This window comes from Triturus cristatus, chromosome 2_2, assembly GCF_964204655.1.
Source record: "Triturus cristatus chromosome 2_2, aTriCri1.1, whole genome shotgun sequence".
NCBI lineage: Eukaryota > Metazoa > Chordata > Amphibia > Caudata > Salamandridae > Triturus > Triturus cristatus.
This window is the reverse complement of record NC_140582.1, coordinates 1,182,951,659-1,182,965,669: the sequence shown is the minus strand read 5'-3', so window position 1 is coordinate 1,182,965,669 and position 14,011 is coordinate 1,182,951,659. Positions and strand designations below refer to the sequence as shown.

Here is a 14,011-nt window from a genome sequence, read left to right as displayed (position 1 = left end):
ACACCAAAAACATCATGTAGCGAAACTCGCTAGTAGAACTGGAGGACTGATGAAGTATCTACAAAGTATGGACTAGTCGGCTTCACAGTGAATGAACTCATAGAATGCAACTGCTGTGGTTGTTCAGTTAGTTAAGTCAAAAGGGAGGGGGAGTAAAGGTATGGGCTTTTATAATAAGGTCCAGCATACATGCCCTGAAGACTATATTTGAACACTAAGTATGAAGTTCCTATCAGAAGATAAAAATGACATGTTCTAACTGTATGGTTGAACCCAATGAAACATAGGAGAGTGATCTCCTTATTGGAAAAAAAAAAAATGTTCAGTTAGTGTCCAATATTTTTCATGGTAGGCATAGAGTGGTGCTAGAATCACATCTTTACTTTTGGAAGTACGTTCAAACCGTACACCACACCTCTCAGCACCACAATCTGCCGTGTGCATGGTGCTGCTTGACTTTGTGAGAGTTACTCCCAGGCACATAGAACATCACGGCCTGCAGTGTATCAGAAGAGATGAACTGATGTCTTTGTAATCCGTACTCTGTTTCTTCTAGGTCGTCGGCCTCCTCCTGCCGGGCCAGACATTGGCATCGACTGTTTTCTGGCAGGTAAGTGCCCCCCGCCACCACGCTCCGAAGACTATAAACACTTCATTATTGAGTCTCTGCAGGGTTCAGAAGCCTCTTTGTGCAAAAGAGTCAGTGGATGAGGTGTGTGTCGATCATCGAAGGCTCCTAATTGCTAATTACAGTGGTTTAAGTTGCTTGTCCTCGCCCTTGTGAACCAATGTATGATTCGAGCTTGAGAAATAGCTCTGTCGGCCATGGCGGGAGACGCAAACCTGAGTTGGAAGTATAAATGCATCCCAATATCAGCTGCTGGTCTTTTTAATACATTATTTACAATTTTCCATACAGTTACACAGAGTATGTAAAAATACAATTCTGCAACAGTAGTCCTTATAAAATCTATTAAATGTAATCTATATTTTCTCTATAATGAGGCACAATTAGGATAACAAGGTAAAAAATCACCACTGAAGCCTATAATATACAAATTTATCATATATCTCTTCCAAAATTAGATCTAAAATCCACTTACCTCTTGCTTAATACTTTTCTTCCAAGGCTGGTAATAAGAACACTGACAGCGGATGGTATCAGTGGCAAAAGAAGCAGCTGTTCTATAAAACATGCTGGCAGGGCCTGTATGAACGCAGCACTAAGAGTCCTGCTAGACTGGTGTTTATTCAGAAGTCTTCTTTTCCAGTTCAATCATTTGTAGACCTCTGATGGGAGCTGTGGTCTGACTTTTCATCCTGAGGCACGATGCTTATTCATGAAAAGTTTTGTGGGTTCTGTCGACATATTTATGGACACAGCCCGCCATTTTTTTAGATTTACACTTATCATTGGCTGGCGTACATTTCCCAATCTGTTAGATTCCTAAAACCTTAAACTAGTGCCCATAAAAATCTATTAAAATGGTACATGTTATGTTATGTTATCCGGATTTGTAGAGCGCACAGCTGCCCCAGCATTGTTGTACTTGCTCTTGTCTTCTGCCATGTGCAGATGTGTGGATTTTCTGCCTTGTGCAAATTCCACTTTGGATATGCATGGCTGAAATGTACATTTGTACAATGTTTTAAAAAAAAAAAATATTTTTATTAACGTTTCCAGTTACAAACATTGCTGCAGTATCATCCCATTTCTTTGTAGCATACATCACATTATAATCATATCTTGTTCGTAAAAAATCATTCTGTGCCCTTATACGTTTCGGGTTTTTCTTTTGCACCCTCATCATTGTCCATTTATCTATACATCAGAACAGCATCCGCCATGGATAGAGTATCTAGTCAGTGTCCTCTGATATTGACTCTTCTTGCGGGGGGTTCACAGATATTCCCTCTGTACTTATTCCACTTTCCCCACACCCTTGCCCATTTTTTGGGGCACCTCTTATGTGTGTGTACTGATTATTCGGTTATCATTAAATCATCCATGTCTCGACACCACCTACCCACTGTGGGGCTTTACAATAATTTTTTTAATAATTTTTTTTTCCGATTCATTTTTCCACGAGGTAGAATGCTTTTTCCTACAGAACAGGGTGTGTGCCTTTACATTTGACAGTACAGTATGAAAAGACCCTTTTTACATCATCCATAGCGTCAGGTATTTTTGTATGTAACAAGAAACATAAACGCTTGTGAGTGTTAATTGCAATTTGCACGCCCCCCCCCTCACTGGAACGCCCCGTTTCTGCCCCTCATGCTAAACGTACGAGGGATATCGCAAAGGCACTTTGTGGTGCAAAAGTTTCAGCACCCCTGATTATGGGAATCGTGATGTACAGTCTTGGATTGTAAATAATTTAAATTTTAATTGTGTTCCTTAGTTACACTTGATTGCACACAAAGATTTGAAAAGTGTGCCCTCAAGGAATTGATGTTTCCATCCATTGAGTTAAAGCAAAACAGAGGGCCCTGGAGAGTTTCTTGAGGAGGAAAGGCGGGCTGGTGAGGGCCTGCTGGGAAAGCCACAAGAAGCGTAGATGTAGCTGATACTAAGAATTCTCTAAAGTGTAAGATGCCAGAGTTTGGATTCATCGACACATTGGGAGACACATTGCACGAAGGCTCGGCTGGTGGCCCACAGGTTTGGGCTGGTCTGTTCCTACTGGAGCTGGACATAGGGCCTGTTTGGCGGACGGGTTACTCCGTCACAAAACGGTGACGGATATCCCGTCCACCGAAATTTAAATCACGTAGGGTATAATGGGATTTATATTTCGGTGGATGGGATATCTGTTACTGTTGTGATGGAGTAACCGGTCCACCAAGAGCTAAACCTGGCCCTAAGTCTTAATTGCATTTGGCTGGTCTCTGACTGCCCTGCGTGGGGCAAGAAAATGATGGAATGGAATGCAGCCCTGGTATTTACCAGTTTCTCAAATGAATCCAAGCATTGCACTCTTCACTTTTTTTGTTTTGAAGACAGGGTGTTTGCAAGGCACCTATGAGCCGGGCCAAGCTTTGACCCATTGTAGTGTTGGTGCAGATACCTTTGCATAGGGAGCAGCAAACTTCCACGTGGCAAGGAAAAGCGTCAACTACCCTCCTGCTGGGGTGCAAACAGTAACCGTATTTAATGCATGAGAGACCAACGACCCTATGAAGCAACCCACCTCCAGTGTCAAGGAGCTAACCCCCCTTAAGGGGAAAAAACCTCATCTTAGCCTACTTCGGAACGCACCCCAACAAGAGACCTTTAGTGGGGATTTTCAGGTTAAAATGTGGCAAACAGTGTGGAATAGTCATGGCTGGTGGCTGTGGTGACTGCTGTGTTTCAGGTGATGAGGAGGCCTTCATTGAGAATGCAGTGGAAGCACCTGACCATGTCCTCTTTTCTGAGAGCATTAATGAGCCAGAAGTTTGTCCATCAGACTGAATGAAGCGCGTACATGTATTGCCGAAGACAGACAGACGAGAGGTGTAAAAGACTGTGCGTAGTGGAATGAACCTTGAAATAAATGCATCCTGTGGTCTGGAGCTCGTGTGAGCGGACAATAAGTAGAGAAGCAGATAATCACGTATGTATGCGTATTTGTATAATGCATCGGTGCACTATACAGAGTCAAAGGCAAGGATACAGTCCGGGATGAGACGTGCTGCAGCATGTATGATGCCCTTCACTGGGGCCGGGGTGAATTCTGGGACAACAAGGAGCAGAGCGTTGCAATCATCCAGATACAAGAGTGCTTGAACCGCAGATCTGAAGTTTCTTCTTGGGAGGAGCGGTTTCACTTTTTTTTAGGAAAGAGTGCTGGTACCAGGGCATCTTTGATTTCTCAGCAATATGTTCCTTGAAGGTGAAATTGCTGTCCACGGCGAACCCAAGTTATTAGCATTGGATGAAATTTGGAGTTTGAAGCCAAGAAGAGTCATCTCATTTAGCCAGGTGTGTCCTATTTCTTCTTTGTTCTCGGAAAATGACAGGAATTCTGTCTTGGTGGGAGTGAGCTTCATGTAGGGACTGGACATCCAGGTCTGGATGAAGTGCAGCCAGTATTTAACGTTTTGGATGTCTGGAGCGGAGGTGAATTTCAAATGGAGTTGTGTGTCGTCAGCATATTGGTGACTTTTGATGCTGTTATCTGTGATTAGATCCCCAAGAGGCTCCATGGAGAGAGTTAAGATGACAGGAGATGGCACAGAGTCTTGGGGAACTCCGCAGATGTAAGGAATCTTTTGACACCTGCATGTGCCCAGGGGATTGATCTGGTGTTGTTTGGACAGGTAGGAGGAGAACATTGACAGTGAATCCCATTTCAGAATCCCAAATATGGATGAGGGTGGAATGGCCAGCTGTGTTGAAGGCAAACTAAGAGGTCCAGCGCTATCGGGAGGCAGGGGTCTCCTTCATCTGTGGTCGAAAGGATGCTATCTACGATGTGAGAGGCAGGGGTCTCCTTCATCTGTGGTCGAAAGGATGCTATCTACGATGTGAGAGGCAGGGGTCTCCTTCATCTGTGGTCGAAAGGATGCTATCTACGATGTGAGAGGCAGGGGTCTCCTTCATCTGTGGTCGAAAGGATGCTATCTACGATGTGAGAGGCAGTGGTCTCTGTGCTGCGGTGTGATCTGATGCCAGATTGGTAATGAGGGAAGAGATGGTTTGCACTGATGGTTTTTTCAATGATCTTGCCGATGACGGATAGATGGATGAAAGGCCAGTGGTTGGCGAGGTCAACAGGGGCTAGTGCAGGTTTCTTTAGGAGTGGGAGGATCTAGCTTGTCTTGGGACCGACTGGGGCTATGCCGTGATGGAGGCATTGACAATAGCATGTAGGAGTGAGAGAGCTTCTCCGAAGACACCTTTGATAATAATGAGGATAAAGCGTTGTCTTTGAGTAGGTGGCTTTGAGGGAATTGAGTATGGCCGCGAGATCTGCTGGAGATAGCACTTTGAAGGATAGCCATGCTCAGAGTAGGATTGGGTATAAGCGGAGAAGAAGGCTTGGAGTTGTAGATGTGCTGTCCGATCTTCTGTATCTTTTCACTCGAGAAGAGGTGGATGGCATTACACTTGTCCGTAGTTTGTGGAATAGGACGGTCCGGCAGAGGACTGATGCGGTGCTCCACTGTCTCAAGTAGCATTCTGCTTCTGATAGCAGGACATTTATGGCGTTGACTAAAGTAATGCCTTGTCTGTGTTCAGCAGCTTGAGGTCCTGAGGGCTTCTCTTTTTTTCCATTATTTTTCCTGTCTGTGGAAGGAGGTTTAAGCTCACACTTTATTGTTCTGGTTGGAGCATGGGTTTTCACATCCTTTTCCAGAAATGTGTTGCATCCCTCTAGAAGGGTATTGGCCTCGGGCATGGTGTTCGCAGGGCAAGACAGGAGTTCAAGGTTTAAGTTGTCTGTAGAGAAGTCTTTGAAGGATCAAAGGGTTTGGTGTAATCTTTTGGGTTGACTTTAGTTTCTTAGTTAGATGCTGAGCAGAGTTATATGGATGGCAGGGTGGTTAGTTTAGTCAGGTGTATGGGTGATTTGCATTCGCTTGTTGGTGATGTTGAGAATATTCTCACATCAAGGATGTGACCTTTGGAGTGGGTTTGGTTGAGGTGCTGTACCATGTTAAGTGTTCGATGAGATTGCAGAGTGATTTTTTTCTGGAGCTTGTGATGTCTGTTGTGGATTGAGTTGCAAAAAGTAGGAAGTGGCTTGTAACGAGCTCCATGGAGTAGCCTCACTTGTTTGCCTAGGATGCAGGACCAGGAGAACTTCTGGAATGTAATGTTATAATCCATTTTTATAGCGCAAGCTGTCACTCCGGGGAGCATCATGGCGCTGAAACGGAACCCAGGGATAGAATCCAAAAGCCTGATTGACTGCTGACAATGGGAGGGGGGACTCAGATCAGAGTTTTGCAGAGAGTGTCCGCTGCACTGAAGATCCAGGTTTTTAGGACCTTCCTGAAATGGGACTCAGATGTAATCTGGCGAAGCTGTAGAGGAAGTTTGTTCCATGCCTTTGAGTCTATCACTGTGATTGATTTTCCTCCTTTCGATGCCAATATGAAAGCTGGTACTTTTATTAGATTGGCATTTGATGATCTTAGAGTTCGCGAAGGAATATTGTGCTTAAAAAGTGTATGAAGATATTGAGGGCCCAAGAGGTGGAAGGCCCTAAAAGTGATAAGGGGAAGCTTAAAAAGAACGCATTTATGGATTGGCCGCCAGTGGAGAGTTTCTAGTGCCGCCGATGCAGATGACTTTCTAGGCCACTTCAGTATTTTTTTTTATTTTTTTTTTTTAAAACCTTTATTTCTTCAAAAGTCTGGACACAGCTATTCAGCCGACAACCCGGAGGTTCGGCAGCTTCGGTAGGGAAGGACAGAGAAGCGTCCACATTGCATTAAAGGAGCAGTGAAAAGATTCCATTTTTAAATAAACGCAAACAAACAACAAACCCCAGCAAGGCAAGAACACTGAATACCCATGGTGATAGCCCCCCAGGGGAGGCCGGACCCCAATCATCTAACAGTCACAGTACTGTGATAAGAGGAAGAAGGGGGACAGCAGAGGCCCAAGAAGTCAATTAACCATCACATCTTATATACTGAGCTGGAAAGAATGTCAAGAAGAAAACTGTTCCTCGGGGGGATCCAAATCAGGGGCAAGACATATTCCCCCCCTGTATTGATTCCACCGCCCCCAGATGGCGTGCCACTTCCGAGGGCGGCCTCTAGCGCAATATACTGTCTTTTCCCTGAGCATACTCCAGTCCATATTTTCTTTCCACGCGGTCAATGTGGGGGGCCCCACGGAGCCCCACAGTCGCGCGATATCTCTCTTAGCGACCATGTTACCCAGAGTCACCCATTGGGTCTGTGCCTCATCGTGATCAGTGGGCCCCCAGACATTCAGGAGACAACACCGCGCTTCCGGCTGCATAGCAATGCCCGTCACCTCCCCCATCACTGCATGGACTCTCCTCCAGAATTCCGTGATGACACCACATTCCCAAATGATATGCAGGAAAGTACCCACCATACCACATCCCCTCCTACATAGGCCTTCCTCAGAGAATCCCATATGAACCAACCTTGGCCCCGTCACATACACTCGATGCAGTATTTTGAGCTGCACCAGCCTCAGACGCGACGGGATCGCAACCTCCTTGGGAGAGGAAACAGCAGACTGCCAATCCTCGTCATCCAACTCGAGTCCATCCCTAGTCCACTGGTCACGCAGCCCCAGAAGCATATCCGCCCGGACATTTATCAATTTCTTGTAGATGAGCGAGATCGTGCTCTCAGGCATATGGCCATCAAGGATCCGGTCCTCCAAAGGAGAGGACTCAGGCACCTTCTCACCCTCCACGAGCACTGACCGGAGGGCATGACGCACCTGAACATAGCGGAAAAACTCGGATGTCCCCAGCTCATACTCCTTCTGCAACTCTTCAAAGGACTTCACCCTCCCCTTAATCAGCACATCTCCGACCCTGGAGATGCCGATCAAGTCCCATTTATCAAAACATTTTGTATGCCAAAGCCTACCCAATCTTTCAGATTCAAACAGCGGGGTAGCAAGGGTGAGCCTATCCTTCCAGCCCAGCAAGTCAGTTGCCATCTTCCACACACGCACCGCCACCCCAGTGGGTCCCGTGAGGGACGAGTCCAGGGACCGCGAGTACAACGCCCTGTGATAGTTACCACCACGCAGCAACCACCTGTCCATGGCATAACCAGGGCTGAGGACAGGGCCATAGAGACCATGATTAATCACGCTCAGCTGGGTGGCCCAATAGTAGCGTCGGATGTCTGGAAGCGCAATACCCCCATCATACCATGGAAGCGTCAACTTAGCAATTGCTATTCGCGGCCGCCCATCCCACAACAACGTTCGTTGGAGGCTTTCGACCTCCCGAAAGTAGTTGGCCGGTACCCAATCTAGAGTATTCTGCAATGCGTAGAGGAACCGGGGAAGAGACATCATTTTGAACAAGGCAGCGCGCCCAACGAGGGAGAGCGGCAGCCTCCGCCAGCCCTCTACATCCCGCCGCAGGCGCGCTAGGGGGGGGAGCAGGTTCCTCTCATACCGCAAAGCGGAGTCCGTGGAGATAAAGATCCCCAGATACACGAAGCCCTGCTGAGCGATCTGGATCGAACAAGTTCGCGGGATCGGTGGAGCCTCGCCACTCAGGACATATAAATACGATTTACTCCAGTTGATGACGAGACCCGAATTCCTACCGAAAGATGTAAGTACGTCACAGACCACTATAAGTGATTTCTTGGGCGAGGCAAGATACAACAGGATGTCATCAGCATAGAGCGAAATGCGGTCCTCGTGTTCGGGCGACCATCTAAGTCCCCGTATATCCGGGTGCCAGCGTATCCACGCTGCCAGCGGCTCAAGGGCGAGGGCGAACAACAATGGCGACAGGGGGCAACCTTGCCGAGTACCCCTCCCAAGCTGAAACGGAGTCGATGCCCGGCCATTTACCACCACACTCGCAAGGGGTCCCTCATACAGCAACCTCACCCAGCTCACAAAACCATGGCCAAAGCCGAACTTGGCCAGCACAGCCCACAAATATGCCCATTCCACCGTATCAAAGGCCATCGTGGCATCAAGAGACGCCACAATAGCTGGTTCACGCAGCGTGCCCGCCCTGGCGATTACACCATGAAGGCGCCGAAGGTTTAACGCAGTGTTACGATGCGGAATAAAACCGGATTGATCTGGGTGGATCAAGTCTCCAAGTACCCTGATCAATCGGGCCGCCAGGATTTTAGCCAGAATCTTCGGCTCGGCGTTAAGGAGTGAGATAGGCCTATATGAGGCACACTTATCTCGGGGTTTACCATCTTTGTGTATAACAACAATTGTCGCCAGTCGCTGATCCAACGGGAGGGTCCCACTCCCCCGCGCCTCCACGAACATGGCGCGCAGGTGAGGGGCGACCCTATCCGGAAACAGCTTATACAGGTCAACCGGCAAGCCATTCGGGCCCGAGGCCTTACCCGAGTTCAGCGCGCGGATAGCTCCCGCCACCTCATCGACCGTTATGTCACCATCAAGATCATCCCTATCTACTTCAGAGAGACAGGGCAAAGCAATATCACGCAATAGGTCACGCGAGTCCTCGGGCGGCCTATCCGACACTGAGGCATAAACCATACGGAAATAGTCCGAGAAACACTGTACAATCCTCTCAGGTTCCACAATCACCTCTCCCCCCTCTCCCGTCAACTCCGGCACTACTCTATTAACCCGTTCTTTTTTGTCCAGCCAAGCTAGCAGTTTCCCAGCCTTGTCACCAACATCATACAGGCGGCCCTGCTGTTCCCTACTGAGGGTCTTGGCGGCATTCGTCACCAGGTCCTTATACTCGGCTTGCTTCAAGCTCAGTTCATGCAGTGAGGCCTCTGTAACCTCCTCCTCTAGCGCTCCCTCCAGAGCCACGATCTCCTCCTCAACCTGCATAACCTCGCCATCTCTCCGCCGCTTGGCCGCCACTACAAGGGAGAGGGCCTCCCCTCGCAGCACGGTCTTAAATGCTTCCCACAGCGACACAGCCGAGTCCACGGATCCCTGATTGTCCTTGAAAAAATGATCAACTGTCTTCACCAGTGCGCTGCGCATCTTGGGGTCTCGAAAGTACCAAGGGTTAATAGGAACCACCCTTCCCCCTCCCTCCCGGCCGACATCCAGCCTGACCCACACTGGCGAATGGTCCGATATACCACGCGCCATGTGCCTGGCCTCGGACACCAATGAGGCGTGCGCAGCCAGAGTGAGCAGGTAATCAATCCTAGAGAGGCTACCATGCGCCCCGGAGTGGAAGGTGTACTGGCTCTGTGTGGGGTGCCGGAGCCTCCAGCAGTCTATCAGGCCGAGTGTGTCTAGAAAGTCCGGAAGCCACTTCTGAGCCCCCCCTGTGTCTCTGGTCGGGTATCTATCCAGCAGCCCAGAGCCGACAGCATTGAAATCACCCCCCACCACAAGCATACCCCCCGGGAGATCCAGCAGGGCCCTACCCAGATCTGTAAACGTGGAGGCCTGCAGGGCCGGCGGGACATAAACCGAAACTAAAACCAAAGTTCTTCCCTCCCACCGCCCCGCCACCGCCACAAACCTCCCCCTATCGTCAACAATGGTGGAGTCCACCTCAAATGGTAACGAGGCTCTGACTAGGATGCCCACACCCCTGGACCCAGAGGAGAATCCCGAATGAGCTATGAATTTATAACCCTTCCTATTAAGAGCATAGCACGTGTTACCTATAAGGTGCGTCTCCTGCAGTAGGGCGACATCCGGCAATGACCGTTTCAAGAATTGCAAAACAATCCCGCGCTTAATGCGATCCCCCAAACCATTAACATTCCAGCTAATAACACTTAAACCCCTACCCCCCATCCCCACACGTAAAGAGGCCCACCCCACACCCGAAGAGCCACCATGGAACAGTCCTGAAAATAATCACTACGCCTTGCAGAAACGAACCCCCCAACAACAAACCCAAAATCCCAACTATCCCCCCCACCCTGCACCCCTGCTGCAGCTTACAAAGCCCCCCCAACTTGCAGTGTGCCTGTGGCCCTACCAAACCCAAAATCTACAAAAAGTACCCTAAGGGAGGAAAGAGCACCCCTCGTCCTCCCACAACCCTCCGTATTTACTGCATTCTGTTCAAGTCATTAGCTAGAGTCAAATCGAGTCAGTCCGGTTCCGAAGACATCAACTTTGTTCATCCCGGCCACTGTCCCCGTCTGCGGCAGTGACCTCTCCCGTCCGTCGTCGGGGCAGAGCGTCCAGCCATTCATCGGCCATGACAGGCGACTCAAAGAAGAATGTTCGGTCTTCGTACACCACACGTAGTCTGGCAGGGAAGAGCATGGCATATTTCAGTTCCCTCTCCCGAAGCCGCCTCTTCACCCCCAGGAAGCCCTGCCTCTGCCTCTGCACCTGCTGGGTGAAGTCAGGATAGAAATTCACCGACGCGTTCTGGAAGGGGACCGGGCCCGTCACCCTCGATGCTTGCAGGATAGCGTCCCGATCTCGAAAATGAAAGAGCCGGGCGACAATCGGCCTCGGTGGGGCTCCCACCTTGGGCCTCCCTCCCGGCACTCTATGAGCCCTCTCAACTGCGAAAAACTTCCCAAGACCCTTAGGCTGCAGATGGTTAAGCACCAAGTCCTCCACGAGCAGGTCTACAGAAGTCTCGTCCGAGGACTCCGGGACCCCGATAACGCGCACGTTGTTGCGCCTGGCCCGGCTCTCGGCCACTTCAGTATTAGTCGTGCTGCAGCATGCTGGACCATTTGTAGCTTATGAAGGACAGACGTATTTGTCCCTACACAGAGGCTATTACAATAGTCTAGCCTAGGTGTAATGAGGGCTGCAGCCACTGTTTGCCTTGCTGAAAGGGGACTCAGGTCGAAAAATGTCTTTAGGCTTTTTATAATATGGAAACAAGTTCCCGCCACTGCCAAGGACTGATGTTTAAATGACAAAGTGGTGTCAAATTTTATTCCCAAATTCCTGACCACATTTATTGTGTTAGGATGGGGGGGGGTGGGGTTTGCTGGCCACCAGAGTTTAGGCGAAAAATTGTTTCCTTGGCCTAAGGGTATGAATTACACTTCAGGTGGTTTGTATTAATCCAGCTGAAAGTTGCAGTAAGGCATTTGCGAAGGTTTTCTTCTGCCTGTGTGGTGTTATTCTCCAGCATCAAGATTAGCTGCGTATCGTCCGCATAGGATATGGTATCTATATTAAAGGACAATATCAGCTTAATCAGTGGGGCCATATAAGCATTAAAAAGGGTTGGACTAAGGCTCGATCCCCGAGTTACACCTGAGAGAATTCCTTTTTCTGGTGACTTGTATTGGCCAAGTGTGATCACTTGCTTGCGATCCTGCAGGAAGTTCCTTATCCATGCCAGGGCAGCAAGGCCTCATCCCTTCTTATGTGCACTAGCCACGTGATGGTTGTTCTAGATTGTGGGGACAAGGACATCTAGTACATGTGAGAACGTGGGCCAAGCTTGTGGCAAGGTCTGTTATATCCAAGACACAGAGTTTGGTAGTTTGATGGTGTTCAGTGGTTAGTGGGATGTGTATGAGATTGGGTCTATGTGTTGTGAGGGTGCTGTGTGAGTATGTTGATTTGGTGTGGGTGCGATTGTGAGGATGGGCAGTGTGGGGGTACAGGGTGAGGTGCATGAATGACCATATAAGTTGGTAGGGGCTCTGGCCCAAGGCCTTTTCTGGTCCTAACAGGCCCAAACAGGCAATGCCCTTGTCTTTGTCTGCCCTTTCGTGAGGATTTCTGAACAGTGTGAACCCCTGAGGGGATTGAAGTAGATGTTTCTGGCGGAGAACCAGTGATTTCACTTTCTGGAGCTGCGGATGCTGAGACATGCAACGATGTCACTTTGGTAGAGGCGGATGCTGGGAAATACAATCATGTCATGTTCTGTAGAGATGGACGATGGGACATGTTTTCCAGTGCTCTAGACTACTCATGCCACACCATTCTGTATTCAAAGAAGGCATCACATCTGATCTTCTGGGATCCCGAGCTGGGGGCTAGCCTAGGAGACAGCAGGAATGGAATCCTAGCCTTGTTAGTTGAGGTAAATATGACATTAGCCCTTGCAGGATCCTAGCTACAGTATTTACCTGAAAAATAAATTGTAGTTTGAGAAATGTAGTTCTTCACTCCAAACTTAGCTTATGTAAAGACCCCAGAAGGGGAGGGCAGCACTGAAGACTCAAGAGGTTTCAGCTTCAAGCTTTTGCTAATTGGATTGCATCCGCTCGCGGACAGTGCTGAGGCAATTCTTAGGGGTGATAAGTGACTCTAGTTACACCTATAGATGCTGCAAGTGATCTCTTTAATTGTGAGCTCTGCATCTCCTTTTATGACAACCTGGTCCATAGTCTGTAAATAATTCCCATAGTTTCTTTTATACTAAATGGCCATAACAAACTGTAGTACCCAAGACAAGATGCAGCATATTGGTTCTGTTCCTGCCCATTGCACTTTCTTCTCTATATGTAAAATAGTGTTTCACATACCCTGTTTTTACCACCTATATTCCTTTGTGGTATCTTTACTTTTTTTGCATACATGATGCATGAGAGTGGCACTCCTTTTTGTAAGGAAATTTCAGTGTACCGCTCCAATGTGTGTGAGTGGTACTTCTCTTTTTATAAGAACATTTTGGTGTACCGCTCCAATGTGTGTGAGTGGTACTCCGCTTTTCATAAGGACGTTTCGGTGTACCGCTCCAATGTGTGTGAGTGGTACTCCGCTTTTTATAAGAACGTTTTGGTGTACCGCTCCAATGTGTGTGAGTGGTACTCCGCTTTTCATAAGGACGTTTCGGTGTACCGCTCCAATGTGTGTGAGTGGTACTCCGCTTTTTATAAGAACGTTTTGGTGTTCCGCTCCAATGTGTGCGAGTTGTACTCCGCTTTTATAAGAACGTTTTGGTGTACCGCTCCAATGTGTGTGAGTGGTACTCCTCTTTTCATAAGAAAGTTTCGGTGTACCGCTCCAATGTGTGTGAGTGGGACTCCGCTTTATATAAGAACGTTTTGGTGTACCGCTTAAATGTGTGTGAGTGGTACTCCGCTTTTTATAAGAACGTTTTGGTGTACCGCTCCAATGTGTGTGAGTGGTACTCCTCTTTTCATAAGAACATTTCGGTGTACCGCTCCAATGTGTGTGAGTGGTACTCCGTTTTTTATAAGAACATTTTGGTGTACCGCTCCAATGTGTGTGAGTGGGACTCCGCTTTTTATAAGAACGTTTTGGTGTACCGCTCCAATGTGTGTGAGTGGTACTCCGCTTTTTATAAGGACGTTTTGGTGTTCCGCTCCAATGTGTGGGAGTGGTACTCTGCTTTTATAAGAACGTTTTGGTGTACCGCTCCAATGTGTGTGAGTGGTACTCCTCTTTTCATAAGAACGTTTCGGTGTA

The 14,011-nt window shown here is 48.3% G+C and overlaps 1 protein-coding gene across 4 annotated transcripts in view; it reads left to right on the top strand.

Moving 5' to 3' along the window:
• The window catches only part of SFXN5 (sideroflexin 5), a 1,315,749-nt gene that overhangs the window by 604,706 nt on the left and 697,032 nt on the right, over positions 1-14,011 (top strand). For all 4 annotated transcript variants that reach the window (XM_085642762.1, XM_085642761.1, XM_085642760.1 and 1 more), the window contains exon 7: positions 557-610. In XM_085642762.1, the coding sequence (XP_085498888.1) occupies positions 557-610 (54 nt within the window). The remainder of the gene's footprint in view (positions 1-556; positions 611-14,011) is intronic.